Here is a 27,570-nt window from a genome sequence, read left to right as displayed (position 1 = left end):
AGCAAAAAATAACAGTCTCATTAACTAAAAACCTTCCTACCTTGCTGTCCTCCACCTTCCTTCCAGAAAAAGTATGTAGGTGCTGAAAAAACTATTATTCACACATTAAATGCAATACCAGCACACACAAACTGGTGGATAAATGTGACTGAAGAGCAGGGCTCTGGGGTAGCTCTTGATATTCCTACAGTTATGGGGGAAAAATGGCTTGGAACAAACACAGGAACATGATGGATATTAACACCTTCAGAGCCTAAAGGAACATCACTGCAGCTGGAAGACAGTAGTGGCATCTCAAAATTCTCCCAAGACCAGTTTCTTCTTGGTTGCTTGTTCTTAAAGGGGAAAAGCAAGAAATGAGCCAGACTGCTCCAGGCTCCAAAGGAGGTAGAGAGACGGAATGATTTCACAGCAAGAGTCTGACTGCCTACCTATGTTCTAGGAAAATACAGGGTAGTCTGGACCCAGCTCAAAGACAAACAGATTATTTGCAGTGAATCCAGGTGCTCTATGCATTTGCATTATTTTTATACTTTCCTATCACATGCCACCTTCCACGAACACCCTCCTCAGTGGGAGAGACTGCAGACCAGCCTTCTTTGTAGGCACTGCAGGTGTGGAGGTACCTACCAAGCCCTTGATATTTGAGCTATATTCTCTGCAGGAATCTGGGCTGCCAGGTTTTTTAAAACAAAGTTAATATATGAGATATGAAACAAATATTTATTGTTTTTTAATCTAACAATAAAGGGTTTCATCAAAAGTAAGATAAAATTAAAAGACCAGGATGACATCAGCCACCATAGTTTCAACCTGTGAAATAACCGAAACCGGTATTTGCGCATGAAAAGTCTGTGGTTGGTAAGCCAGGAGTAACCACAGAAATCTGTGTACAAAGCAGCAGCAATGGTGGCAGACCATGAAACATGCTAGATCTGAATATTTTGATAGTGTTCAAAGAGCAAATACATAAAGCAGTTTAACTAATGAGTCTGCATGCAGCCTGTGAGTATCTAATGGGTTGACACAACAAATGTAATTATTTTGTAAGTTCCTGAGGGCAAGCACAGGTCCCAGCAATTCCATGTCAGGAATAGCTGTACCAAAGGGAATTAATCACAAGACTAGAGGGAGTATGTGGATTCGACGATCTTCTACCTACTTCAGGTCAGAGAGCTTCCCTGACCTAATTCACTCCCATTGAACTGGAACGTCTCTCTGAGAAAAATACATTTTACTGTAAAATATTAAGTGCAGAAGGACCAGCCACAAACCTTAGCATGTTCTTCCACTTTTTAATTACTTACATTGTGCTTTTTTTTTTTTTTTCTTCCCTGAGTCTGAATCTTCCAAATCTCATCCTGCAGCCTTTTAATTTCATGATGCCTTACTCTGAGAAGGTGAAGAGCCCTCTGCTGCCAAATGCCTTTTTCCCTGCTAAAGGCTAGATCCAATCACAGAAGCCATGTGCCTGCTCCTGGCTGGAAATCCAAACCCCCATTATCTGCTTTGGCTGTGGGGTTTGTGCAGGAAACCCAGCAGGGTCATGGAGTGAGGGGCTGCCAAGCACATCACACTCGTGAGTAGGGCACTTGGCTGGCATGGAGAGGAAAGGCAGGAAAAAGTCCTGCTCCTGGAGAGATTTCATTCAGGGCAGTTTAATGTAGAACAAGTAGACAGAGGTGAGAAGAGCTGTGGGTGGTGTATGACAGGGTGTGGTGGAGGTGGTCTCACTGGGCATGTTGAGGGGGCTCCAGTAACTGCAATACTCAGCCTAGATTTGGGAGCCTGATCTGCCTAGGCAGGGACAAGCAGCAGAAATCAGGATGTGGTCAGGGCAGGAGCAGAATTGCAGGTTCTGGAGGGATCTCTGCAGCACAACAGAGAAGTGCCACATCCATTTAACTGCCTCAAAGGTTAGGCAATTACTGAACAAATACCTTTATAGTCGTAAATGTTGATGGTGTGAGTCTGCTCACACCCCTTCTGGGGCACCTTTTTCCAGATCCAGCCCTCTCTGACTGTGATTAAGTCACTCACATTAAGAGCCATACAAAGAGCTCAGGCAATATTTCTAAAATCTTTCCTGTTTGTGGATCCAAGGATATCACTCCTTTTGTCAGAGAGCTACATGCCACAACCATCTGGCTAATCCCTGTCACTGGCTAATCCCTGCTGTTGCTCCAGGACTTTTCAGTGTTACCTTACTTCCTCTGTCACTGATGCTCCGAGTCTGACCTGCATGGTGTTACCCAGTGAAGTCAGGATGACTGTGATTCACAACACCTGAGAAGTCAGTCCAGAAATGCCTGCCAGCTTTTCCACATGTGCACACTCAGGCCATGCAGGTGGCAGGTGCCTTCCTGGGAGTTAGAGAGACTGTAAGCAGACCTAGAATGTTTTTAACACATTTTAACACACGGTCCTTCAGGTACCAAGGGTACCAAACATCCTCCTGAGGTCTTGTGTTCTGAGATTGACAGTGGATATAAGTCACACTTTACTCAGTGCCAGGCAGTCGTTCTTATTCTATCTGACCACGGTTACAACCTCTGTGTCAGCTGCAAACTTCATCACTCAGGATCTTATCCAGGCCATGGTTTAAAACCAAACAACACAACATTAAGCAGTGCAAGACAACACCCAATCCCTGCAGAATCTCTCAGGAAAAGAATTGCTTAAGGATGGTTTATCTTTTAATTATTTTACGATTAGTGTGCTGCACTTACATCAACGTGAAACTGATTGACTGAACCTCTTTAATCAAAGTTATTTTCTCGCCAGTCAGTTGCTTACAGAAGCAACAAAATACTTTTATTTTAGCAGTAAAACTTGCAAGCTTGTTTTAGAAATATATTTGACACAATTCTTTTTCCTAATTGCATGTTGATTTACAATTATTATTAATATTATTAATATTGCTTCTACTATTAAGCTTCTTTAATGTTTTATTAGTCTAAACCCTCTGTCTAATCTGCTCTCACTTCTCAGGGAGTAGAGCCAAGATGAAAAGCTATCACTATCAGGTCATCTAGTCCACCTGTTTTTAATATTTTTCAGAGAATTCATTTTTTACCCACTTGTCTTCATACTTCTGCTATCTCAAGAATTAATAAAAATGTAATCATTTTTTGTCTGTCTTAAAGGAATTAGATATAGAAGAGCAATACCTACAAACAAGTTTTAAAATCTGTCAAGTTAGGAGATTCTGTTTACCACCTTCTCTGTTATTTTTGGAATGCAAAGTATGTCATCACCCTCTGAGAAATGTGTACTTAATCCTGCTCTTTAGCCAGTATCTAACTGGATTATTTACCAAGTATTTAAATATTTTTTGTAATTTTTTGACAGTTCAGCTATTTTACACTGATGAAAAATTGTCAGAGGATCAGAACTGGATTCTCAAGGGTTATTAAATATCAGTATCATGACTGAACCAGCAAAATATAATGAAAAGTATTTACAAATCTTGAATTCAAAAAACAAACCACTTTCAATGCTTCCTTTTTATTTTTGGCTTTATAAACCTTGGATCTTGCTCCTATGCTTTTCTCTACCAGCTGAGAGATAGAAATTTAATTTTATGAACAAAAAGGTGGTGTTTTTATTTCAGTCATCTGAGTCCAGAAGTTTGGGTCTTAAGAAAATAGATCAACCACCAGGAAACTCAGGAAACACATGAAACTCAGTATCACTGGCAATGAAGCATCTATCTATGTGATGAAAAGTGGGAAGAGCTGTTCTTCCTTTAGCTGGCTGGCCTTGGAATTCAGCCTGGGTGCCAAACTGGAAGCCTCCCACCTCCAGCTCCTCCTTTGGCTGTTTTTTACAGGTTTTCTGGTGAAAAGTCCACTTCAATACCTAAACTATCTTCACAATTGGTGCTTCCAGAGCCCAGAACAGGGGAAACTAGACTTTCGTATTTCTACACTGCTCTCTGGTGTGGGTCTCCCCTCACCACTTCCACTGTGAAGGTGTAAACTCCTGCTGAGAGTAACTCACAGGATCCTCACCCAGTCCACAGGATCAAGCCTGTCCTAAGTAACCTGCTCTGCAAGTGCATGAGAGAAACACGGTCCCCAGTTGTGGTATAAACAGAAATGTTTATTAAAAGTGTACATAGCTTTTATAATATTTTCACCACTGTGTTAGAATAGCATGAGCCTCGATAGCCAAAATTATAATTATTAATAAGCTTGCTAACCAGTAATATTCCTGAGCAATTCCCTAATAGCAACATCGGACTTTTCTCTCAAAGATAAACGTCTGTAGTTCTTTCTACAAACTGTGCACCTGTAATTTGTTACATTTTTAAAAACTTTGTTACATCTTTCCTGCCTTGACTGAATAGTCTTCTCTTTCTAACTAAATGCTCTTCGTTCTCTCAATTACAAGTTCCCTTTGTTTTATTTCCCTACACTGCACATGTTTTGGTTTTTTTATAGCTGAGAAAAAAATTAATTGAATGTTTCTTCTCATCATCAAACTTAGTTTCCATCTTTGTTTAGCTGCTTCTCAAATCCATAATTTTCTGAATATACCAAACATACTTCCCACCAACCTCATGACAAAGACAAAGCTGTCAGAGTCTATGCAGGGAAGGGGTCCTGCTTGATGGCAAGCTGAATCTGAGGCAGCAGCCAGGAGGGCCAAACCTGTCCTGGGGTGCATCAGGCACAGCATCGCCAGCCGGGCAAGGGAGGGGATTGTCCTGATCTGTTCTGCACTGGGGCAGCCTCACCTCGAGTGCTGGGGGCAGTTTTGGGTGCAACAAAATAAATAAGACATTAAGCTGTTAGAGAGTGTCCAAAGAAGGGCAATGAGGATGGTGAAGGTCCTTGAGGGGAAGCTGCACGAGGAGTGGCTGAGGGCACTTGGTGTGTTCAGCCTGGAGGAGACTGAGGGGAGACCACAATGCTGTCTACAGCTTCCTCGTGAGGGGAAGGGGAGGGGCAGGCACTGATCTCTTCTCTGTGATGCCCAGTGACTGGATCAGAAGGAATGATCTGAAGGCTTCTGAGAAGGTCTGAGATGGATATTGGAAAATGTTTTTTCACCCAGAGGGTGGTTGGGCACTGGACAGGCTCCCCAGGGAAGTGGTCACAGCACTAAGCCTGACAGAGCTCAAGAAATGTGTGGACAACACTCTCAGGATTCTTGAAGTGTCAGGAGTGGGACAGCAGTTGGACTTTGATGATCCTCGTGGATCCTTCCAACTCCAGATATTCTGTGATTCTATGTTTCTGTTACTTGCTACCACGGTCTGTACTAGACATTTATGCATTTATACATATGCATATTTGAAGGGAAAACTTTCTCTTTAGTCTACTGCTCAGAAATGTTCCCTATTCTCAGCATTCCACTTAAGGATTTTATTTCTTTTGGGCAGGGAGCATCCGGACAGGCTCCTGCCATCAGTTACCGACCGCATCTCCCCTGGCAAGCCCCAGCAGCCCAGGGAGCAGCGGCTAAAAGCTCGCTTTGGGCTCCCTCTGGTGTCGGCTGTCCTGCAGAAAGCCTCCCCAGCGCAAAGCCTCCCTGGCCTCAGCAGCTCCAGCAGTACTGCTGTACCGCGGGATGCCCAGCGACTGCTCCTCACTTGATTGTCGGTAACGAGGTAGGCGTGAAGCCTCTGCAGAGCACAGGGTAACACATCACATTCTGGAGGCTCCGATTCTGCGGAAACCTAAGTGCTCGATGCCGTGTGAAAATCCAAGTGCTCATTACGAAGCTCTGCCTTGGATGATGGCAAGAGCTGCCACAGGCTGGGGGGGACTGGCCGGCCTGCAGCCCCTGCCCAACCTGCACTGGCCCTGCCTCGAGTGCAGCCCCTCAAAGCTGTCATGCCATGGGAAAGGCATTGAGAGGCATCAAACCACAGCAGCAGAAGAGTTTACAAAAACTGCGAGGCTGGGACTCAGAAGCTGATGGTGGGGCTGGCTGGGGTCTGTTGGGCTGGGAGCAGTGTGGCCCCACACAGAGCTATAGAATCAATTAGAAAATACTTGTAAAGTCTTGGAAAAGACTTCAGCAATCATTAAGCCCAACCTATGTCTGAACACCCCCATGTCAACTAGACAATGGCACTAAGGTGCCATGTCCAGTCTGTCCTTGAACACCTCCAGGGATGGTGAACCCATCATCTCCCTGAGCAGTCTGTTCCAATGTCTAATTACTCCTTCTGTGAAAAGCTTCTTCCTAATGTCCAACCTAAGTCCCTCAGCTTCAGACTATATCTTCTTGTCCTGTCCCTATTTACTTGGGAGAAGAGGCTGACCCCACCTGGCTCTACCCTCCTTTCAGGCAGTTGTAGAGAGCGATGTCTTCCCTGAGCTCCTCCTCTTCAGGCTAAATAACCCCAGGTGCACTCAACTGCACCTTGTAGGACTTGTGCTCCAGACCCATCACCACCTCTGTTGCCTTCTCTGGACACACTCCAGCACCTTAGTGTCCTTCCTGAATTAAGGGGCCCAGAATTGGACACATTACTGGAGGTGTGGCCTCACTAGTGCTGAACTCACTGCCCTGGTCCTGCTGGCCAGACTATTGCTGGTACAGGCCAGGATGCCACTGGCCTTCTTGGCCACCTGGGCCACAGCTTCCTGGCTCATGTTCAGCCACTATCATCCAGCATCCCCAGGTACTTTTCTGTCCGTCAGCTTTCCAGCCACTCTGCCTGTAGCTCTGCCTGGGGTGGTTGTGACCCAAGTGCAGGACGTGGCATTTGGCTGTGTTGAACCTCATGCTGTTGGGTCTCAGCCCATTGTTCCAGCCTGTCCAGATCCTGCAGCAGATTGACACTCTGACACAACCCAGTATCACCTGTTAAAAATAGGTTAGATACTGATGTAAAATAGTTAATAGATCGTTAAGCATGTACTGTTAGTTTGGTTATTATATTGTGAAAGGGGTTAAAAGGGTAGTTATAAGAAATACAGTACTCAATGTACCATTAATAACCTAGGTTAAGTGCACCACCCCCAAGCAAAACGAGCCAACCTGGACAGAAATGGGCCAATCAAGCACCTTAAACCTTCATGCAAATGAAGGATCCAAAAAGAAACCAGTTCCAAAGGGACAAAAAACAGGATAAAAAGGGGCTTCTGACCCACTGAATTTGTGCTGCTCCATCTGGGACATCGGGGACATGGCTGCTGAAAAGAAGACCCAGCGCCAGCATTGCGGCATCCTCTACGGGACCGCTCCTGCTGTTCGGCCCGCGGACCCCCATGCTTTAGGCCTTTCTTTTTCTTATAATAAAAGCTGAAATCACAGTAGAACCGGGAGCCTGCTCCCGTTGTCATCATCACCCACGAAGGCCCCAACGGGGGCATGCGGAGCCCCGCTGCCCGGCCGCGGCCTGTGCGGGCCGTGCGGGGGCGGCGCGGGGCGGCGGGGCCGTTATCATGGCAGCGGGCGGGTCCGCCCAGCCCAGCCCGGACCGGGCCGGCCCGGCCCAGGGGCAGCCGGGCAGCACCACCGAGCCCCTTATCCGCAGCCCGGGGGCGGTGAGGCGCGTTCGAACTCCGCGCCTCAGCTCGGTGCGTGAGAGGGGCTGGCGGCGCGGCGCGGAGGCGGGAGGGAGGGCCGGGATACAGCCCTCAGGAAGTTTAACCCAACTTTCCGCTGAGTCCGCGGGGCGCCGGGGGCGGTGTCCAGGCTCGACTTTGAGCCCGGCGGCCGCGCCGAGGTGAGGCAGGGAGAGAGGGCTGCGGGAGGGGTCTGCGCTAGCGGGATGCAGCGGGAGCAAGTGCGGGCCGCCCGCCCGGGAAGCTGCGGTGTGCCGGGAGGCAGCTCCCGCAGCGGCTCCCGGCGCTACAGCCCGCGCCCGCAGCTCTCCCGGAGGTGGCAGCTGGGGCTCCTCTGTGTTTCAGAGCTTGAAGCAGGGCGAAATGCTTCATCGTGAGGTAAAGATGCTGTTATCGCTGTGGTATGTTTGGTGTAGTCAAAACGCCGTCATCAGAGTGCTGAGTGCCTTGACTCTCAGCAGTGTTACAGCTGAAAGATTGAGCTTTGTCAGCCGTAGCGAGGAGATAGTTGAAAATGAAGCAGATCCTGACTGCTGGGACTGTGAGGGTGAAGCTACTACAGGATGCTGCTGTTCACTGTTTCTTGTACTGTCTCACTTTAACTCCGTGTGCTTCTCTTCAGGTCAGCAGAACAACAACAACAACAGGCAAAATGACAGCTGTGAGGTATGAACAAGGGACCCAGCCAAGAGAATCATCTGGGTGAGTGAAATGAACTGTGCCAGGGAGGAGGTTTGGGATTGAATATGTGGTGTGTGGTCCCCTGTCTTTAGGTTCTTAGTGCTTAAAATATAACAAAGGGAATAATGATGGAGTGTCTGAAGTTTATATAGCATAATCTTTTTATCTCCCCTCTGCCACCAGTGCTGTTGTCTGAGAGGAGGGGTATCTTTGAGAGAAATACGCTGTTTTGATTGACTTCTTGTAAGTAGTTAGTAAGTGATTAATGAGTACAAGGTCTCCATCCTTGATATAATAAGCCCATGGCATTAAAGTGTGCTCTCTTTTAGCATCCAGACTGTCAAGAGACTTGCAAGAGAGTGTCAAGGTCTCTTCTAGAGCAAGATTCTTTCTGTGCATGCTTTAAAAGCCTCAAGTCTGAGGTTGCCTTTAACTATGAGTAGTCAGAAAAGCTTATGCTCTGTATGGAGTGCGTGCATGAAGGAAACAATTTCTTCTAATATGTCCTCCTTTTATTCTCTCCCAGCCCCATAGTCAAAGCCTAATTGTAATAGCTTGTGGCTGAACACTTGTTCTGTCTTGGGCAACAAGTAGATGTAGAATGATCAGCAAAACAAACTCCCTCTGAGGAAAGCATTATCTAGAACTGAATTTTTGTGTGGGAGCACTATGGAAACAGTGTACTTGGGCTTCTGTTTTATCTTTGTGTTAAGGATTGTCTTCCTAACTGAAAACACTTTTGTTTCTCATTCTTCTTGTGGCATATTTTAATCACAATAGAGGATAAGAAGGTAGCATTTGGTGCACTTCATGTGTCTGCAAGTATAAGCAAGTGACCTGCAGTAAAATTGCTGCAGCAGTAGCAGACTTTAATAAGTGAAGCATTTCTGGTGTTCAGTAACTGTAAACGCCCAAGTGAATATTCTGTAAGAATAGCTGGGAAACAAACCTGAATGCCTATCTATCACTAAAGCTCTAGGAATGAAATGAGGACAGTGGTTTCACTGGAAACACTGGAGCTAGGAAATGAGGCTTGAATGCTAAAATTGCTGCATCAGAATAATTCTTCTACTGAGCCTGATAGTGAGTGCAGGTGGTGAAACATCAGTACTGGTTCTGGAAACTAGGAGCTAGGAATGATGCTAGGAGAAGCATCGTTCAACTTCTTGCTTAAGAAGAATATTTGAATCCTCGAAATTATTACACTAATGCTTCAAACATGCTAGGCTGCCTCAGAACAGCATGGAAACATCAGTATTGAATATGTGTGTGTAGCTGTTTCTGCCCATGAAGCTGTGAAACCATAGGCAGGGCCTCAGCAAACACTGTGGCTGTCCTATTATGCATCACAGTATTTCTGTGGAGAAGACTGAAATAAAGACTCCTGGATTTTGATGCTACACTTTTTCTCTGAAACTGTCATGTGGCCTTCAAAAAACGAAAAACTTGATCTGAAGAGACCCTTTTAAGGAAGTTATGGCAAGCAGCCACTACCCCAAAAAACTGCTGTTCTAGCACTAGCTCAGCTGCTGCTCTGGTCTTCCAGTTTCCGGTCTGGTATCCTGCTCTGCACAAAAACATCTCTATGGTATGGCTTTTCCTGGTGAAAACATTAATTCTCTGTACAAGAAAGTCACTGTAACAGCATTAATGTCACTTGGACTCTCTGAAGCCATTTTGCGTATGCATATTTCTGGCACTTCTAGAGCCTGGACTGTTGAGTCCTTAGCAGACTTGTGGATTCCCCGCTTCAAAGCCCTTTATCCTACAGCTGAACTCATCTGTCTCTTTTTTGGGGGGGAAAGGGGAAAGCTTTTGAGAAAGGGGCTGCTAATAGGAAATAGATCAGCACTAACCAAGGGGCTCAGCTGTGCCAACATGGGGGAAGTCTTTCTTCCCATGGTGCTAGGCCTGTGCTATGGCTCAGGCTGCTGTTCACTTGACAGTTAATTCTTTTTTTTTGGAACAACAAAGCATAGCAATATACAGAGTTGACACCTCTATCAGTGTGTGACTTGTCTTATTTCTTTGCCAGCTCTCCAACAGCTGAAGAGGCCACAGTAAAGATTGATAATGGTCGTGATGAGAGTAATGGACCAGACACCTGTCCCAAGTAAGCAAATGATAGACTCAATTTCATTGCTTTCCCCCAGAAGTGGAATCTGATGAGCCAAAATAAGAAGGCAGGTGGCTTGTTAAAGTAGAGATAAGCCCAGTAAAATGCTTAATATTGACATTTCTTCTAGTATATAGCAAAGACAAATAAATAAGTTGTGGAAGCTTCTTTATCCCTCTAGAGATAAAAGTCCAACCCAAGAACACAAGTCCGTCTTATTATGGAGAATGGGTAGTCTAACCCACATTGATTAAATTTTCCCAAAGGAATGAGTTTGTGGGAGCACAGAAGAACAAGTGCTGGTGAGACAATGAGGTGAATGAGTACCTGGGCATAAGAATAAGCATTGTGGCACACATCAAGACTAAGTTGTCTGAACTTGCAAGTAGTTACCTCTCTTCTTGAAGCAGTTGTTTCGTGACAGTTACTCACGTTACTCTTACAGCAAACTTAGTCGAGTCAGTGGCAAGTCCTGCAGCTCAAGAACATTAAGCCTAAGCCTGTTATTTCAGTTATTCTATGTGACAGCATGTTTTTCTAGATTTCAGAATTTACAAATGTGTTTCACAAAATCTCTAAGCTAATTATGTAATCAAATGTGCCATGTTTCCTTCCACTGATTTAAGATGTTGCGAGGCCAAGTTGGAGTGATGTGTGTATATATTTTGGTCCGTAGTGTACCTTGTTAGAGGTGCTTGTCCATAAACTGTGAAGGTTGAAGTCATGGTGTCCCCACTGCAACTGTAGGTTTCACTGGACAGACATAAACCAGCAAACCACTAGAAACCAATGTTTCTTTAGATATTTGGCATTCATAAATATCAGGGAAACCCTCTATATGTTAAGCTGCCTTCAGGACAAGACATGTTACTACATACTTGACTTCTGCAGGAATAGTGAGTACTATAACCCACATGTATACTTCCAGCTTAAGAATGCAAATGTTTGCTGGTTAGACATTGTACCTTAGTTTAGAGTAAGAACCTAATAACGAAAAATGTGGGTTAATTCAGTAACCCCAGCAAGATGCTGCCTCAGCACTTCAAAGGTACCTAGCCTTGTCTTAAACTGGATTATTGAAGTGCACAAAGTGAAATGCAATGCTTAAGTTGTCCTAGAGGAAACAGGTATTTTGGACAGGATCACCGGGGTGCAATGTGCATTACTGAGCTGACAAAAAACTTGTTGTAACAGTGCAAAATAAATCTATCAGTACTTTTTGTCAGTATGTTAGGACTAATGGAAGTCCTGCTGTTAGTGATATGCTTGAAAAAAGGTGTTTTCTTCTAAGTGTCTAAGAAAAGACTTGATGCTTACAGTAGTTAAGTAATCTTGGGATTTTCACTGTCAGCACTTGAGTTTTGCAGGTTCTACACCAAGAACTTCTTCCGTGGTTCTTGGTGTAATCTAAAGAGTCTACAAGCCAGAAAGAGTTACATAAAAGCTTTGTTCTAAACCAAAGGGCTTAAGGCATACCAAAGAGGCAACAGAATCTACTGTAATTGGAAACAAGAGCTGTGGCCTTGCCAGGACTGAAGATAATTCTCACAACTGGAAGAACTTGGTTTCAGAAACACTTTTTCTTAAAAGATTATTTGGATTTTTAATCTGAAAGCCAAACTTATGTTTCTTTTTTTAAAGTAGAAGTAGGATTTCTGTTCTTCTATTCCAAACGCATGGGAGCTGTTAATAAGTGCAGCTCTTTTCAGACCTGGGGAAAAAAATGGTCTGATACAATAAGCTAATATATGAAATGAAATATATTAAGAGATGTTTGTCTTCCAGTCTTCCTCTTGACCAATATAAACCCACTTCTTATAGCTTACTAAGCCAGAGTTCCAGTGTCACTGGAATTGTGACATGGAATAATGTTATGGATAAGTACATACTGCTGTATTTCTAGGGTCTGGAAGCTGATTAATACTTCTTCTAACAGGTGATCAAAGCACTGTTTTCAAGTACTCTCTTAACCTATATACTTCATGAATGCAACTGAGTAATTTCATTTTAGAGAAGCCACTACTATGCAGAATGCTAAAACTTAAGGAATGTGAACAAAAGAACATAACAGTGCCCTCGTGGCTGATATCTGTAGCAAAATGTCACTTGCCTTGATGTCGGTTCTCTTCTCTTGCAGTGCAACTAGAAGAAAAATTGCCCCGTTTGTGATGTCATTTGGATTCAGGTAAAAGCTTGAGCTTGTAATGATGTGGGAAAGGTAAAAATAGTCCTCATTTCTGGTGTAAGAACTTAAGAACTGCATAAACATCAGTAACTCCAGCATGCTTTGTCTGAAAGTACTGAATCCTTTGTCACCCCTAGGAAAGGTAACTTGAGAAAAGTACTAGAATTGACAAACAAGACTTAAACAGATATGACTACATTCTCCAAGAAGACCTGACTTGGATAAAGCCTCTTCAAAGGCTGCCAGCCAAGAATAAGCCATTAAACAAACAGTTGGTCAGTTGTGTGTAGTCTAGGTGCTGGGACAAGGCAAGCCATTAAAGAGAGGTATTTTTAAGGACTGTATTAAGTCCCTTAAACGTAAAGGGAGGGAAGCTGAGTAAGGTGAAAGCAGAAATGATACTTGTATGCCTTAAAGCACTCAGGTTTGCACTGCTTCTAGGTAGCTGTGAAATCATAAATTGATAACTACAGCTGTGTCTGAGAAAATGTATGGTTCCACATAGATGATGGTCTTTGTGCATATCACTTAAAAAAGCAGTTGGAAACCTTCAGCTTCTAATTAAGTAGGCTTCAGTCTATATAAGAGAACACACTCTTGCTGGGAGAGCTTAGAAACCAGGGTTTGTGCTGTTCAATTGATAAGTGTTCATTCCTACCTCTCAAACTTCCTTGTATTTTTCTCTTTGCAGAGTATTTGGAGTTGTACTTATCATTGTGGACATTATAGTTGTGATTCTGGATCTAGCTATCAGTGAGAGAAAGAAGGGTACAGAGATTCCTGAAGGTGTTTCCCTGGCAATAGCACTCTTCTTTCTCATCGATGTTCTCCTGAGGGTGTTTGTTGAAGGGTAAGACATAGGCAAGAATTAAGTCCGTGTGGCAAGTTGTCAAGCTAGGAAGGAAGCAAAACTTCCAGCTTGAACTATGAACATGGTGTTCTGTAGGCTAATTGCCTGGTCATAGATAATAGCCACGTCTTTTCTTGGCTGTGTATGTTGGTGGTTAGTCTTCTCTAGAACAACCCTTAAGTATTTTCAGTATAAGTGAGCACCTGGGAACTACACAGCTTTGCCATAACTTGTGTGTAAATCATGGCTAAGAGTGTTTTCTTAATGAGATTTCAGTGCTTAGTGTTAAGAAAAACTGCAGGAGAGCTTGTCTCCAGCAGTAGCTCTGTATAGATTGTTCTCTTCTTGAAGATATATTTCGGTCTTTGCTACCTATAAGGGCATTTATCTAAAACTCTCCTTGGTTTCAGGTTCAGGAACTATTTCCAGTCCAAACTGAATATTTTGGATGCATGTATAGTGGTGGGCACCCTGTTAATTAATTTGACGTACTGTTTCTTAGATGTTGATGCAGCAAAGGAGATACCAAGGTAAGAGTGGTATGGCAGCTGGTAAGTGTGAGCTCTTTTCTTGATAATCTTCTAATAATTTTCTTGGTCACCTCTAAGCCAGATTTGTGCATTTGAGATCACAGATGGGACTGTGATTGTTTGTCGTGGTACAGACCAATGAAGGATAGACACACAGCTTTGGTCTGTGGTTATGCTGTAGGCTGTCCCTGCCTCAAAGGCAGAGGAGATCTGAACATACTAGTTGAGGTAACTAAAAGTGGGGCCATCAAATGCTCTGACTGAAGCACTTTTTGGGAAAAGGTGTGCAGTAGCCAGGTGCGCAGCTTGCTGAAGAAGGTAGCAAGAAGAGTTGCATTATTGTAGCAAATGGAAGGGACAACAAAGGCAGGATCTCTGTTTAAAGGATCTTGCAATAGAAAGAGTTGTCAAACTGTCTTGTTTCCTTTGCTTTGCTTTCCCAAAAGCCTCATGGTAATATAATACTGGATTTTTCTGCCATGCTCTGGGGAGAGGAGACATGCTGTTTATGTGCATAAGCTGCTTCAATTCCTATTTCCTTCTGATTTCTGTATCTTGATCAGATGATAACCTGTGCGATGAATCCATTCCTGATGGAGACAGAACTACACTTTTACGATGAGTTTATCTGCACTAGATTTGACTTAGAGAAACTTTCTTGCATCAGCCAGGGAAAAGTTGAGCTCTTTAAAAAAAAAAAAAGTCGTCCTCTGCCCCAAATTCAGCTGACTAATGGGCATAAGAGCAGAACATTTCTTCTGGAATGTTATTCCAGAAGAAAACACAAAGTTTAGCTATTGATGAATCCAGAGTTGGATGAATATCTGTAAGTAATAGTTTTCTCTTAAAGTGCTTGCTAAACCTGGATATCAAGAAGTAAAACTGTCAAAGGAGTGGCTTTTTCAGCCTAGTTTTCTCCTAGGTTGTCTTTAAAAGTCATTGGAGTTTTTAATTATTACTTCCCATTTCTATGGCCACATTTTTCTAAAACAGCTTTCATCTTATAGCAGCACCCAGATAAAGCAGGGGTAAAGAGCAGTGTGACAGGGTAATCTGCACTCTTATCTCTACTAGGCTAGTAGAGATAATAGTAGGCTTGATCCTACACTGACCCACCTGGCTGTAGATTTGTGTGTGCAAGTTCTTTGTATTCTGACTTGCTGAAGCTGATACGAATCTAGAATAGATTTTTGTCTCACATAAAGAGGACTTCACACTGCTGCTCTCAGAAGACACTCATCTGGAGCCTACCATCTTACCCATTCAATTTTGAGGCCTTCTATAAGGCTTCCCTTGTTAAAGGCTCTAAAATTGTGTTCTGACCGAAATATTACTACCTGACAGTAGATGGTACCTCTGATTTGACCAAATCCCAAATCTTGAGATGGTCATAGACCTACCTAACCCAGCAGTAAGTGTCCACAAAATCCAATTAATTCCTAGTAGCCTTACTGGGGTTTATCGCTTTTCTTTCCTGTGTCCTTCCTCAAGAAGCAAACAGTAATCTTAAAGCATCTGATACATCTCAGAGGAATTGGAATTTGAGCAGCTTTTATGTGGATGAGAGCTTATATACAAATGAAATTTCAGTGACAGACCATAGAGGTATCATGCCCTGATGGAGGAATATGGTTTCTCTTTCTAATCTGGTCTAGCTGGGTGTGTGTAGGGGTGAGTTAACTGTTTCCTTGAAGTCTGACCTAGAAAAGGACTTTGAGGAATGAGAGCTGGATATCAGTCTGGGAGCTAAAGCTTATCAGGCTGACTTCCTTAAGGGCTTTTATCTTGAAGAGTTGCTTCTCAGCGTTGTGGGGAGAGGGGTTATGGAGTTTTCACTCCAGTTTTGATTCATCTCGTTTGCTGCTACCTCAAAGGAAATTCTGTTTTGAAAACAGGAGGGTGATTCTAAATTTGGAAGAAGCTCAGGGAAAAACTGAAACTTTCCATGTATCCAGGACAGTCTTACCTTGCTGACTTTAGGCTCCATATCAGTGAGGGGAAGACTGTGAGCAAAACTGGAGTTTTGTCTCCCTTACTGTTGGTATTAATTTTTAAACAAATTTCTCAAAACCTAGAATGTGTGTGTGCTGCTTAGAATGTATGCTCATTTACCTCCTTAAGGAGTGAATTGAATATTAGTTTGCCCTTGTCCCTAGGAATGTGGGAAAGCAGCTGCTCCTGTTCAGTTGTTTTGATAGAACCACTCACTTAAGCTTCTTTCCTGCTTCAAAGTTCAACAATAGTTCAAAGTTCCTCAAACCAAACCAAGTGTTCAGGTTGCTGAATGATTAAACACAGGATATATACTGATTTGTTCTCCGGTTTCTTAATCAAGTCATGATGTACTTATCCTGTCTAGCTTCTTTTTAGTTATTTTTCAGGTGGCTACATACACTTTAGTGTGGCTGCATACACTTAAATATATAGTTGAGAGTAAGCTTCAAGGAACAAAAACTTGGTGATAATAGCATGGATAATGGTAATGGAATTTGTTGCTTTCTAGCCAGAGGTGCCTGTGGAAGTCTGTTTGAGCAAGTAGGGGATTTCCTAGTTCTGCTAGCTGTTGAGAATATGTACTCGCAAAAAAACCCTTAACAATAAACCCATTATATTGTATTTGTTCCAAAATCAGCCTGAGATGTCCTAGTTCCACATATGAAACAAAGTTTTAAACTTTCCCTGAAACAGCTTTTAAACAGCTTTAATCTTTGCCTGTAAGTTTATTTGTGTCCATTTTCTTCCATGCTGAACCTGTCCTCTAGAATGGTTATTTTCCTCCGAATTCTGCGAATTTTCATCTTGGTAAGAATATTTCGTCTGGCTTCACAAAAGCAGCAACTTGAAAGGGTGACCAGGAGAATGGTAAGTTGGCCTCTTAACATACCTAGACTACTTAGTAGTAGTTTCCAACTCTTTATTCAGGCAGCATCAGTGGTAAGTAGCAAGACTGACCATGGCCTATTGGTCTGTTATTGCTAGTGTTGCCCAAGCAGCACATCTGTTTGATGTCCCTGGCAGGGCTCTGGAGCTTTGTCTCCAGCCTCAATAAAGCCTTGTCATTCTTGGCTTTGTTAAAGTAAGCAGCAACTTGACCTGGAAAGCCAGCATATCAAAGTGATTGCAACACACCGTGTGTCTCAACTGACAGTTTCTAGCTTGTGTGGCACATAGATTGTTTTCCCTCACATGGGGGAAGGTAGGAGTTTTAATGTGCCTGATGCTTTATTTTGGGTAAAAGCAAAGCAATCTAGCTGAAGCCCTATCCACTGTCAGTGCCTCTTATTTTCATCATTGAAGTCATGCTTTAAGCATTGAAGTCATGCTTTAAGTTTCAGGTATGTCCTATTGTTTAGGAAGAAGCAATGCTTAATTTTATTCTTTTTCCCCCTCAGGCTCCAAACACTCAAATAACAATGATAGATTCATGCTGCAGTATTCATGGAATCTGCAGTGTTCTTTTCACTAGAATAAATTTTGGTATTTAAGGGTAAAAATTCTATACAGAGCTTCTACCTAGAAGTTAATACAAGGAATTTGCTATTGGATAATGCTGTAATGAAGTGAGGCTCTGCTATTCAAGCTTAACTGGAGAGCCTACATGGTTGAATTTTCCTAGTAACACACAACAATTGGTGATCATTGGCATTCTTATGGAAGAGTAACTCTTTTATTTTTTTTTTTTGTCAGGTCTCTGAAAACAAAAGACGTTATGTGAAAGATGGCTTTGATCTGGATCTCACTTATATTACTGGTTTGTGGAAACAAATGTCACATTGCAGCATGTTATGTCCTGTGAAGACTTGTTTTGCAGTTAATAAGAGCTTGTCATGAATTACAAACAATGTTTTAGACTCATGAAGTTTAAGTATGAAGTCAAACCAGGCCTGCTCCTTTTCTGTGGGATTTTGAAATATGGATTCCTGACTGAAACTGTTTTCCAGAATTAGCCTTCTGGGAGAGTTGTACATGGTGTATGAAATGTGAAATGATAGGAATTTATCCTAGTTCCCTAGGCCTAGGGAACCAGTGTTGGGAAACTCTTTACTTACAGTATTTTTGCTTCTGATTCTATGGAGACTGACGCTTGATGGTGGCTGATGCTTTGGGAAGCATTATTTGTCTTGCTCTGGATATGCTAAATGTAGAGGAAAGCCTACCAGAAATGGGTAGATTATTCTTATAATTAGGGTAAGAATAAGTTCAGTTCATAAGGATGAACAGTTCATAAGGATGTTTCTCAGTCATGTAGTTCAGCAGGGGGCTTCCTGCTGTTACTTGCGATTGCTGTCTTCTCCACAGATCGAATTATTGCAATGTCATTTCCATCTTCTGGGAAGCAGTCTTTCTACAGGAATCCCATCAAGGTAAAATTTTTACCTACCAAATTCCCTGTTTCTGAAACCTGTTTCTTTTATAGGTTCCCACTAATTTACATGTGGCCTAGATCATGTCAGTCCTAGTTTTGCTGCCTTTGCTGGTTGGAATGACTGATGATCTACACTGTGCTGCACTGCTTATGTTGTAGTGTCTCAGCTAAACCTACTGGTTTTCTCTCACAGTGGGGACACACCAGTGCTTTGATGCTCCCGTTCTTTGGGAATGTTTGGAAGAATCAGGGTGGTTCTGTCCCAGACTAGTAATGGTGATAAGATCTATTCACCTCAATAAAGTTGCTTTAATGGTCTGTATACATAATGTCCTTTTCAGAGCTCTGCTTGCTGATATTGTAGAAACATATGTAGGGCCAGGAAGATAGCTGTAGTAGTACTTCTATTCCAGATGAGACCCTGAGCTGTCAGGTTGGAAAGGTCTGCTTTCCAAGTGCTGTTCATGAATGCAGTTGTTGATCCCACCTGGGGGATGGGGGGGTTGAGGTGGCAGTGGAAATAACAAGTAGAGCACTAACTACTCTAAACTCATTATTGCTTAGGAAGTTGCAAGATTTTTGGACACCAAACATCCAGGCCACTATAAAGTCTATAATCTCTGCAGTAAGTATGTTTAGCTGCCGACTATATTAGAGATAAAATTTAATGTTTAAGTGAAAAGTATGAAACCAGAAGCTAAGCATGCATGGCTTTAGGCAAGTTATCTCTGTTGTTTTTTTTTAATTTTAATCTGTCTGTTAACACTGCTGTATTTTAGACACTAGTACATGCTCAGACCAGCCCTTGTGTGTTACAAACCACTTTCTTTGTTACAGTCCTTCTCCCTTCCTGGCATAACTTCAGGTCTTTCCCTATAGGTGAACAAGGCTATGACCCCAAATACTTTCACTACAGGGTAGAAAGGATCTTCATTGATGACCACAATGTCCCAGCACTACAGTGAGTCTTGTCAAGAAATACATGCATTGTAATAGTTCTATGTAGGCATTTGCCCTGATCCACTGACTTTCCTCTTATTTAGGGACATGCTGAAATTCACTGCCAGTGTCCGTGAATGGATGAGTCAAGATGAGAAGAATGTTATAGCAATTCACTGTAAAGGGGGCAAAGGTAGGATTTCTCATGTGCAATCTGTGTATGCTACAAATCATGCTTCTTTGTTATTGTAGCTTCTTTGGTTAAAGTTTGGCCTTAAACCATACTATGAGATGGATTTATGAAGTAATTTGACAAATACTGCAGACACTGTGATCACCAACATGACTACAGTACACTGTTTAGTATTAAACAACCCCATTTGTAGGTAGTCTAAACTGACTCTTAGTCTAAGCTGTTATTATGTCTCCTAAAATGTTCTTCAATAACTTTTTGGTGTTGTGGCAGCTGGGACAGCAGTCCCTCAGGAGAGACTGGGGATAGGGAGGCTACTGAAATGGCTACAATTAAAAGTGTTAGGCTGCTGCTTTGGATTCTGGTAGCCAGTCACCCATGCTGAATATTGTACACTGTAATATGGCTCAAACTATCCATGGTTTAGGTTGGAAAAAAACCTTTAAGATCAAGTCCAACTGTTAATCCAGTACTACCAGATCTACCACTAAACTGTGTCTCTCAGTGCCACATCTGCACATCTCCAGGAGTACCTCTGGGAGTGGTGATTTGGCCACTTTCCAGGGCAGCCTGTTCCAGTGCTTGATGGCCCTGTTGGAGAAGAAATTTTTCCTAATATTCAATATAAATCTTCTCTGGGACAACCTGAGGCCATTTCCTTTCCTCCTATTGCTTGTTACTTGATGGAAGAGACCAACCTCACTTCACTATGACCTCTACAGTGAAAAGGTCTCCTCTGAACCTCCTTTTCTCTAGGCTAAACACTCTCAGCTCTCTCAGCTGCTCCTTGAAGACTTGTGCTCCAGATCCTTCCCCTGTTCTGTTGCCCTTCTCTGGACGCACTCTAGCACCTCAATGTCTTTCTTGCTGTGAGGGGGCCAAAACTTAATGCAGGATTCAAGGTGCAGCCTCTCTACTGACAAGCATAGAGAGACAATCACTGCCTTGGTCCTGCTGGCCAGAATATTGCTGATACAGGCCAGGATGCCATCGGCCTTCCTGGCCACACTGATTCATGTTCAGCTGCTGTCAACCAGCACCCTCAAGTCTTCTTCCAGTGGGCTGCTTTTCAGCCAATATTCCCTGAACCTGTAGCACTCTGTGGGGTTCTTGTTACCCAAGTGCAGGTCTCAGCCCTTCACTTTATTGAACCTCATACAGTTGGCCTTGGTCCATTGATCCAGCCTGTCCCTGCCCTCCAGCAGATCAACTCCCACTCAACTTGGTGTCTTCTTCAAACTGACTGAGGATCACTCACTTCCCTTGTCCAGATTGTTGGTAAAGACATTAAACAGAACTGGCCTCAGTCCTGTGTCCTGGGATCACCACTAGGGACCAGCTGCCAAGTGGATGTGACTGCATCCACTTCGATTCTCTGGGCCTGTCCAGGCAGACAGGTTTTTACCCAGTGAAGAGTACACCTGTCCAAGCCATGAGCAGGCAGTTTCTCCAGGAGAATACTGTGAGAAATGGTGTCAAAGGCTTTACTAAAGCCCAAGTAGACAATGTCCACAGCCTTTCCCTCATCCATTAAGTGGATCACCATCTCACAGAAGGAGTTCATGTTGATCAAGCTGGACCTGCCCTTCATAAATCCATGTTGGCTGGGCCTGATCCCTGGTTGTGCTGTATTTGTTGTGTGATACCACTCAAGATGATCTGCTCCATAACTTTACACCCCTAGAATGTTCCAGGTACTGCTGGATCTTAAATCGAGATACACATGATATTAGGTGATAGAGTACAGTGAAGTTTTATGGAAACAAGAATAGTGAAAGTTATTAAACATATGAGCTAACCTGCAGGTGCTGCCTGAACCAAGAGTTGTGTGGGAGCTGTTGAAATGCATAAATATCTGCAAGTAAGCCAAATTTCCCTGCAAATATCTGCCACACCTTTAGCCACCTGCTGTTACTACAGCAAATACTTGGCTTAAAGTAGATGGTTACTTAACATTAAATAGTTGCCCCCAGGTGGAGCTCTGTCTTAAAAGGTTTTGCAAAACTGAATGTTGAAACTACCTGCAGGTCAAAACCAGCTTGAAGAACAAGTGTAGGGAGGGTGACTTGCCCTCTGAGATTTTTAAATTAAGAACTGAAACTATATAGGCATCTTCATGCTAGCAGACTTGATGGCTTCTTACTAGGGTTGCAGTGAAAACAGCTGGGGCAGAGAAACAACTCTTGATACTTACAGCATTACACTTACAACTATAAACACTTAAAAGTTTCAGTTTATAGCCTCATTTAGTAGAGTGCTTGACTCTATTTCCTGTTGGAGTGTGCAGATACTGACCAGCTGCCTTAGTGTCTCTAGTAATGAAAATGTGGGGACATGGACCAAGTTGATACCACAAACAAACTACATACTGTAGTATCTTGTCTTTAATTTATTCTTCTCAGAAATACTTGACTACTTGTTTGTCACTTATAACTCTTGAAATAGATGACAGGAGATGACTGCATTGTCACAAAAATAATCCCAAATACCTTTGAACTGCTCTAATTTAACTTGTATTGTATGTCTAATACAGGCAGGACTGGAACAATGGTCTGTACTTGGCTCATAGACAGTGACCAGTTTGAGAGCGCAAAGGTAAAAACTGCTGTTTATGTTTTTTATTTGTTTAGTATTCAAAGTGTCCTCTTAGGATTTACTGAATTGGTGAAATGCACTAATAATCTGCAAAAATTCTATACCAGAAAAAGGATTCTCTGAAAAGTCTGGTTTTAAAAAAGTTCATGAAAGTCTTGCTACAGTGTAAATTCTGATGGAGACTTATTTGTGATCTGAAACAAATTAGAAAATAGCATTTAACAGGTTACCAACTTGAAGGGTTCTTTTTGGAGGAATAATGTGTCTAGGGTCTTGAGCAACAGCTTAAGCTGTAGGTGACTTCTGAGCAAACTCTCCTAAAGATAGTGTCACTGGTTTTAAGTGGTTTTAAGCAATTTTTTTTTCCCAGTTTCCCTCCAAGTAGTGTGAGGCATCAAGAATTGTCTCGTCTTGACAGCCAGCATTACAAAAGGAAGCTCTTCTAGGAAAAGGGAGAAAGATCAAGTCAGGACAGGTGCTGATGCTGCTTTAGTATCCCAGGTCTGATATATCAGCTGGAGGCTGGGGATGCAGAAGGCCCAGGACACTCAAGGTAGTCTGGGCAGACTGTATATCCATTTAATCACATGTTTTCCTCTGAGTTTGCTTTGTGAAGATATAAGCTAGTGTTCAGCTTGGTCTGCCACAGACCACTTGAGAAATATAAATGGTTCTAAAGCAATTGCTTGAATGACAGATTTGTGTGTCTGACCTCCTAATTAGTACTTTGCTCTTGTAGTTAAAAGTCTCCTTTAGAAGGTACCAAAATAATGATTGCATATTTCCACTTGCATTCCTTGACTGGACTTGAGTAGTGTAGTTCTAGTTTACTATCTGCTTCTCAAGAAGGAGAATGGTGATGGGATGGATAGCTTAACCCTTGAAACTATCATTCTGTGTAGGAAAGTTTGGACTACTTTGGGGAAAGAAGAACTGATAGAAGCACAAGTACGAAGTTTCAAGGTGTTGAAACACCCTCACAGGTAAGCTCGTGCAGGTTCAAGAGCAGTAGTCAAACCAATACTAACCTTGTGAGTGCTTATGCTGCCCTACCTCCCCTGCCTTGTTTCAGAGATGTAGGTTATTATTACTTGCTTAACTCCTGAGCTTTCTGTACTCTTTCTGTGAGAGTTGGAATATGAACAGCTGACAGGGTTGCCCTGCATCTTTCCTCTTCCCCTTATACCTTTCTCTGATCTCAAGTATAGTATCTAGGATAACAACAGAATTCTTGAGATTGGGAAAGCTTTCCGTCCAACCCCACTGTTCAAGCAGGGTGACCTGGACAGATGTGTCTGGTCAGGTACAGAATATCTGCAGGGATGCAGATTCCACAGGATGTCTGGGCACCCTCACAGGAGCATGACACTGTCAGGCAATTGGACTGTTTAACAAGGATGCACAGAGGCCTGCAGCCGAGCCTGGGATGGGGCTGTAGTGCTGATTTGGCTTGGGTGGAGAAATGCATCTTCTGCAGACTGCATTCACTGGGAAATACTATACAAGTTTTTGCTTCAGACCATATTTTTGCACAGCTTGATTTACTGTTCTGCGTGATGCAGAGTTGGGAAGTGAATCTTGTGATGGATACTTAAAATTGCTGGTATAAAATAGAAGTATAGCTGTCCTTCAATAAAATGAAAATTTCTAGTATGTTTAAACATTCAGCCTCTTAAGGCTACAATATAAAATATCCTCACTTCTTGCTGAACTGAAAAGTACAGAATTCCTCTTAAAAAATGAAATTTAAATGCTGTTTAAAAATGTAGACATTAAATTTGTCTAGAAGATTGTTTCTGCAGGGAAAGGGAAGGAGAGTAATTGTCTTTCTTCTTAGCTTTGGACTTTGAAGAGCTAAAAACTTGGAGTAAAAGATCTATTTAAATGCTGCTTCTGCCTAGAATTAATCTGTGGTGGGTACAGAAACTGCATAATGTGTCTGGGTTTTTTGCATTACAGAGTAGGTATGTTGGGTATTATGAGATCCTGAAAAACAAGTACAACTTGGAACTCCCACCAGAGAGACAACTCAAAATAAAAAACCTCAAAATCCACGCTATACATGGTAAGAAATCTTGTATTTGGGCATTCCTCTATCTGGTAATGGTTTCCTATTACAGGCAGCTGATAACTGTCTCTCTTGCTAAGCCCATGATCGGAATGTAGACTTACTGGGATTTGAGAATTTAAATGACACAGAACACAATGAAGAGTGTTTTGTAGTCAGTTGCTCTGTGTTGTGTCATTTCCTAGATGTCTGACCAAATGATGGCTTACATACAACCTGCTTTTTTTTTTGGTAAGGGAATCACTTTTTAAGTGAGACTAACTCCCGGTGTGGAACTGGATACACTGATGTTTCTGAGCTTTAGATACATGCCTGTTACAGTACATGTGTGCTGATAATCTTGATCAAAGGCTGCAAGTTCATCACTCCCTGTTCCAGGGGAGTTAAAACTGCTGTTATTGTTCAGTAAATGGAACTAGATTTTACATTAGCCTGTTCCCCTAATGGGGGAACTTCAAAATGCAATTTTCAGCCACTGCATCTAGAGTCTTGAGCAAGGCATTATTGAAAGAAAGCAGTTTTGAATGGGATTGCACTTGGTTTTCATTACTATTTATGTTTCCAGCTAATGTCTATGCCTCTGGTATAATGCAACACTTTGTTCCTAGGAGTTGGGAAAGGCAATGGAACTGATATGAAGGTGCAGATAATAACAAGGAAGAGAATTGTACTACAATGTGTATGTGGCAATCAAAAAAACTGCAGGGTGAGTACTGTGAAGACACACAAATTGAGTCACAGAAGCTAAAAGCTGATTTATAGGTTAAAAGTATCTTAGTTTTGTCCAATATTCAATTTCTACATAGTCTAACTAAATGGATGATGTAAATTCCAAGAGGACGAAAAAGCTAAACTTTGCCAAATCGTAGGAAATGTAGTGGTGAGATAGTGAAAGATTTCCCTGGAAGTCATTTAAATGCAAATAGTTCACTTTGTCCTGAGCAGCTTAAACTGTTGTCTGTTACTCTAGCACTGCTGTTGTATTTGTGTACCATGAATGAGTAGTTAGGTCTTGTCATAAATTGGTCCCTTGTCTTGCTGCAGAAACTTTCATAAAACAAATTCTTTATTCTGTTACCCAGCTCTTCTTTGATTCTGAAAGTGACACTGTAGTCATTGGCTTGGAAGACTGCCCTGTTCTAAGTGGTGATGTGAAAGTCAGATTCGAATGCAATTCTGTAAGTACACCAACGTGAAGAGCTTCAGCTGGCTATGGGGAGAGGCCGCAGTGCAAACTGCAGTGGGTCCTGCCTGGCTGGGCAGCACGGGCCACAATCTGTTCCTTCCCAGTGACTCCTGCTGTGTCTCACTGTGCAGTGAGGGATGCAGCAAGTGGTGTAATATCAGCCGAGGCAAGCAGGGGAAGCACCTGGCTGTTCAAACAGCAGTACAACCAAGGCATTTTACTTGGGTACCTGCTGCTCCTAACCATGGGAGTCTCACCTCAATGTATTGAATGACTTGGTAATGAAATAATTGCAGAGAAAATAGAGATCTGTGTATGGTATGGGGCTCTTCAAGTGTACTGATTGTGGCACTGTAGCTTTTTTAACCAAATTAGTGAAGAAAAGTGGGTACCCTTGCTCTACAAACAAAAGTTCTGTTGTGTAACACAGTCCTTAAACAAGGTGTTTGTGTTTAGGCTCTTCCGAAAGGCTATGATGGCTGCCCATTCTTTTTCTGGTTCAACACTTCCTTTATTGAAAATAACAGGTAAGGATATTAGTGAATGCCTTCGGATCCTAACTAGCGGTGTCTGCATAGAGCTGAAATATCATAAACATAATACTGAAAGCTGGGATAGGGCAGGCCTGATCAGCCAGCTAACTTTCATGTGGGTACTGGTCTTTGATCCTCAGCTGTAACTTGTGAGCTGGCAGTTGCTTGTGCTGTGACAAATATTTTAAACATATGGGAGCTTTTTATCTTAACTTAAACCATTGGATTATTTCCTTGGTGCTCTCTAACCATTGTTAATGAATTTGAATTAAAAAATGTAGTGCTAACTATTCAAATCTGCCATCCTCTATAGTATGGCTGCCTGAGAAACAGGAACTCAGTAGCTTAGCAGGCAGACATTAAGACCACAGTTAGAGGTACTGATGCTTGGGATCACAAAGAAAGGCCTTCTTATGGCTTTTCATGCTCTTGATAAAGTGAGAAATTACTGTGATTTTGCTTGCAGAGACTGGAACTCCTGGAGAAGCTCCAGCTGGTGAAAGTTAGGCTTGTCTGCCTTGCTTTGGGAGTGATGTAGAAATGCAGAGACAGGAGAGCCTTGTCTTTGGTCTGCCTTGCTTGACAGATTTAGGTAGAGGAACAATGAACTTGGCATAGGAGATATAATTACTGTGTTCTCCATGACTGGAATAGAAAGAATACAGTTTTTACTTAATCCCATTAGAGCCTGAGGAGAGGTAGCCATGATTCTCTTTGTAACAGTTAACTTAATATGCTCAGCCAACAATGCACCTTGCAATATGATGCAGACCAATTAAACCAAGCCCGTGCCAGGAAAAATGTGTGCCAGCTGTCTGATGGCCCTGCAACATTGCCATCTTGAGGGTTTTGCTGAAGAGCTTTGTTTCCTGCAGAACTATGGAGGATGCCCCACTAGGCTACATTTTGAGTACTGAATCAAATCCTTGCCTTTAGAAAGGTTGGTTATTAAATTCCTGGCACTTGCATCATATCAGGAGGCCTTGAGCTGAATGCAGTATTAATTTCTCTCTGTCTTGCACTGTGGGGCTCTGGGAGGGTGGTGGGTAGCCAATCCACAAACCCATCAGGTTGCCTTTGTTTCTGATACAACTTAAGATACAAAACACTATGCAGGCATGGCTGATGTCTGTTTAAATTCAAAGTCTGGGGCTGGATTTAATATTCTAGGGCTGAGCTAGATTTTTCAGCTGGCTGAAAGGAAAAGCATGTCTTAAGCTGTAAGATATGCTACTGAATTTTGTCTTTCAGACTCTACCTTCCCAGGAATGAGCTGGATAACCCTCACAAGTCTAAAACATGGAAAATCTATAGTGAGACATTTGCTGTGGAGGTGAACTTTATTGATGCATAAGGGAAATCTGAAAGAAGGAAAACATGTAAAATTCATCTCTTTCCTGGAGAATGTCTTGCTGTTACAGTATAAAGTGAAGCAGTGTCACTTGGATGTATCTACACAGAAATACACTAAGTACAACTTCTCAAATAAAGCTACATGAAGTTCTGTTGCATGGGGCCAAAATACTCTGAAGAGTTACTTAATGTCAGTTGACTGTCACATCATGGGCTGTTGGATTCTTGGAGTTTAGATACCTCTGCATACAGCTAATTCTTGTTTGAGTAATCAAAGACAACTACCTGTCTTTAAGCATGAGCACTAATGTGATTGTGGATGAAGACCAGCAGTCTGCATGAGACTGGAAAAACCTGACATGATTGCCTCGGTTGTTGGGGTTTTCCACAAATCAGTAGAATATGGGAATTTTGAGGGAGAAATATTAATCTCCCTCTGTTGGATT

General features: G+C 42.5%; 1 protein-coding gene across 3 annotated transcripts; it reads left to right on the top strand.

Moving 5' to 3' along the window:
- The first annotated feature begins 7,391 nt into the window (after window positions 1-7,391).
- On the top strand, window positions 7,392-27,257 carry LOC119699053 (phosphatidylinositol 3,4,5-trisphosphate 3-phosphatase TPTE2-like). 3 transcript variants are annotated; one of them, XM_038132044.1, is made up of 19 exons: window positions 7,392-7,541; window positions 8,152-8,231; window positions 10,246-10,323; window positions 12,464-12,511; window positions 13,203-13,361; window positions 13,772-13,891; window positions 16,654-16,753; window positions 17,579-17,642; window positions 18,191-18,255; window positions 18,822-18,882; window positions 19,137-19,218; window positions 19,301-19,389; window positions 21,923-21,984; window positions 22,887-22,967; window positions 23,944-24,049; window positions 24,661-24,758; window positions 25,135-25,230; window positions 25,695-25,765; window positions 27,023-27,257. In XM_038132044.1, the coding sequence occupies exons 1-19, from the start codon at window positions 7,407-7,409 to the stop codon at window positions 27,123-27,125; spliced, it is 1,698 nt and encodes a 565-aa protein (XP_037987972.1). In that variant the 5' UTR covers window positions 7,392-7,406; the 3' UTR covers window positions 27,126-27,257. The 3 variants fall into 3 exon arrangements, with proteins under 3 accessions (XP_037987972.1, XP_037987989.1, XP_037987981.1); XM_038132061.1 differs by lacking the exon at window positions 7,392-7,541 and adding an exon at window positions 7,570-7,690; XM_038132053.1 differs by lacking the exon at window positions 7,392-7,541 and adding an exon at window positions 7,697-7,907.
- The last annotated feature ends 313 nt before the right edge of the window (window positions 27,258-27,570 follow it).

The sequence above is a fragment of the Motacilla alba genome, chromosome 1 (assembly GCF_015832195.1).
Source record: "Motacilla alba alba isolate MOTALB_02 chromosome 1, Motacilla_alba_V1.0_pri, whole genome shotgun sequence".
In the NCBI taxonomy this organism is placed as follows: Eukaryota; Metazoa; Chordata; class Aves; order Passeriformes; family Motacillidae; genus Motacilla; species Motacilla alba.
Note: the sequence above shows the minus strand (reverse complement) of the source record. Positions and strands in the feature narration are given on the sequence as shown.